We start from the raw sequence: 2,197 nt of genomic DNA, 5'->3' as shown, positions 1-2,197 counted from the left end.
TGATCCGCCCGTCTCGGCCTCCCAAAGTGCTGGGATTACAGGCTTGAGCCACCGCGCCCGGCCGTATTTTCTATTTAAGGGTAAAATTGATTAAAAGAAGAGCCAAAGTTTTAATTGAATCTTATATTAGGATATGAGTTATTGACATGATATATTCTGATTACTAGCTGCAATTTTCAGTCTTCGCATAATCTTTTTCTGTCAAGTAGAGTATCATCCAAAGAGGCAGTCCTGGTGTTGATTGTGGGTGGATGTTGAATATAGGTGAAAAGACTTGCTATTTGGTTATCTCTAAGAAGGTATTTTTCTCCAAAACAGTCATTGTACCGTTATAGTATTTCTTTGATGTTTCCATTTTTACCAAACTTATTAGTAGTGGTCACTTTTCAAATGTTCTGTGTCTATAAGCAGTTTTTTTTTTTTGAGACGGAGTCTCGCTCTGTCGCCCAGGCTGGAGTGCAGTGGCCGGACCTCAGCTCACTGCAAGCTCCGCCTCCCGGGTTTACGCCATTCTCCTGCCTCAGCCTCCCGAGTAGCTGGGACTACAGGCGCCCGCCACCTCGCCCGGCTAGTATTTTGTATTTTTTAGTAGAGACGGGGTTTCACCATGTTAGCCAGGATGGTCTCGATCTCCTGACCTCGTGATCCGCCCGTCTCGGCCTCCCAAAGTGCTGGGATTACAGGCTTGAGCCACCGCGCCCGGCCTATAAGCAGTTTTTTAGACTCCCATTTGATTCTTTCAGTAGAATACATTTACTTATTTGTGATATTTCTTTGTTTCTTACAGTTGCTTCTGCAGGAAGCCTTTTTGGTGGCATGGTCCTCAAGAAGTTCCTGAAAGGTAAAGAATTACCTAACTTCCATGAGTCTGACTCGCTTCCCAACAATTAATTTGATATTTTCTGAAACAAATTTATATTGAAAGAAAGAGTTGACAGATTTATAAATAAAAATACAGGACACCCACTTAAATTTGAATTTCAGATAAATAATAATTTTTTAACATAATTATGTCTCATGCAGTACTTTATCCTACATTTTATCTGGCTTCTTTACTAAAAGATGATCTATTAATATAAAACTGTATAGAATTGACAAGATATCTAGATCACTGTAGCTTTTCTATATACTCTCTCTACAACTTCAGAGAAAATTATCCCAGATGTAAAATAAAAATTTTAGTAGATATTTGTTTCTATCTACTTCAAAGAAAGAACGTGTGGAGAATGCTTTTACTATAAATGGTTGACTAGCAGTAATAATGTTTTCCACATTATATGCCAAAGTTGGTATGGTTTAGGAATTTTTGCTGACCTTAGTTTTAAGAATTTATTTATTTATGTATTTATTGAGATGGAGTCTCACTGTGTCACCCATGCTGTAGTGCAGTGGTGCGATCTTGGCTTACTGCAACCTCTGCCTCCTGGGTTCAAGCAATTCTCCTGACTCAGCCTCCTGAGTAGTCCTGGGACTATAGGTGCGTGCCACCATGCCCGGCTAATTTTTTGTATTTTAGTAGAGATGGGGTATCACTGTGTTGATCACTGTGTTGCCCAGGCTGGTCTCGAACTCCTGAGCTCAGGCAGTCCGCCTGCCTCAGCCTCCCAAAATGCTGGAATACAGGTGTGAGCCACCACGCCTGGCAGAATTTCTTTGTATTATTTTTTTGACTTAAGAATACTCTACAAGCCAAAGGCCATAACATTTATTTTAAGAAGGCCAAAATGATCTTAGAACTCTAATGCTTTCATTTTTATTTCTTATGGTTGTTTGCTTCATAAGTATTGTCCATTGGCCTATTTTTTCCTAATGAATTGTTAATTTACGAGTTTTACAGAATAACTTTTTAAAACAAACTTTCCCAGACTAAATCTGGAATATTAGTAGATTTTTAAAAGTTTGCATCTGTCCTTGCTTTAAGAAAATATACTGTGGCCAGGCCCAGTGGCTTATGCCTGTAATCCCAGCACTTTGGGAGGCCAAGGCAGGCGAATCACCTAGGTCAGGAGTTCAAGACTGGTCAGCGTGATGAAACCTCATCTCTACTAAAAATACAAAAATGAGCCAGGCATGGTGGTGCACGCCTATCTATAGTCCTAGCTACTTGATGGGGCTGAGGCAGAAGAATCACTTGAACCCAGGAGGTGGAGGCTGCAGTGAGTCAAGATCATGCCATTGCACTCCAGGGTGACAGAGT

General features: G+C 40.5%; 1 protein-coding gene across 1 annotated transcript in view; it reads left to right on the top strand.

The window, feature by feature from the left end:
- The first annotated feature begins 212 nt into the window (after nucleotides 1–212).
- The window catches only part of LOC105512327 (chromosome unknown open reading frame, human C11orf80), an 82,737-nt gene continuing 80,752 nt past the window's right edge, over nucleotides 213–2,197 (top strand). Inside the window, exons 1-2 of the mRNA XM_011942761.1 lie at nucleotides 213–264; nucleotides 788–841. Of these exons, the coding sequence (XP_011798151.1) occupies nucleotides 252–264; nucleotides 788–841 (67 nt within the window). The 5' untranslated portion in view covers nucleotides 213–251. The remainder of the gene's footprint in view (nucleotides 265–787; nucleotides 842–2,197) is intronic.

Source organism: Colobus angolensis, unplaced genomic scaffold, assembly GCF_000951035.1.
Source record: "Colobus angolensis palliatus isolate OR3802 unplaced genomic scaffold, Cang.pa_1.0 Scaffold21, whole genome shotgun sequence".
Taxonomy (NCBI): domain Eukaryota; kingdom Metazoa; phylum Chordata; class Mammalia; order Primates; family Cercopithecidae; genus Colobus; species Colobus angolensis.
This window is presented reverse-complemented; position numbering and strand designations above follow the sequence as displayed.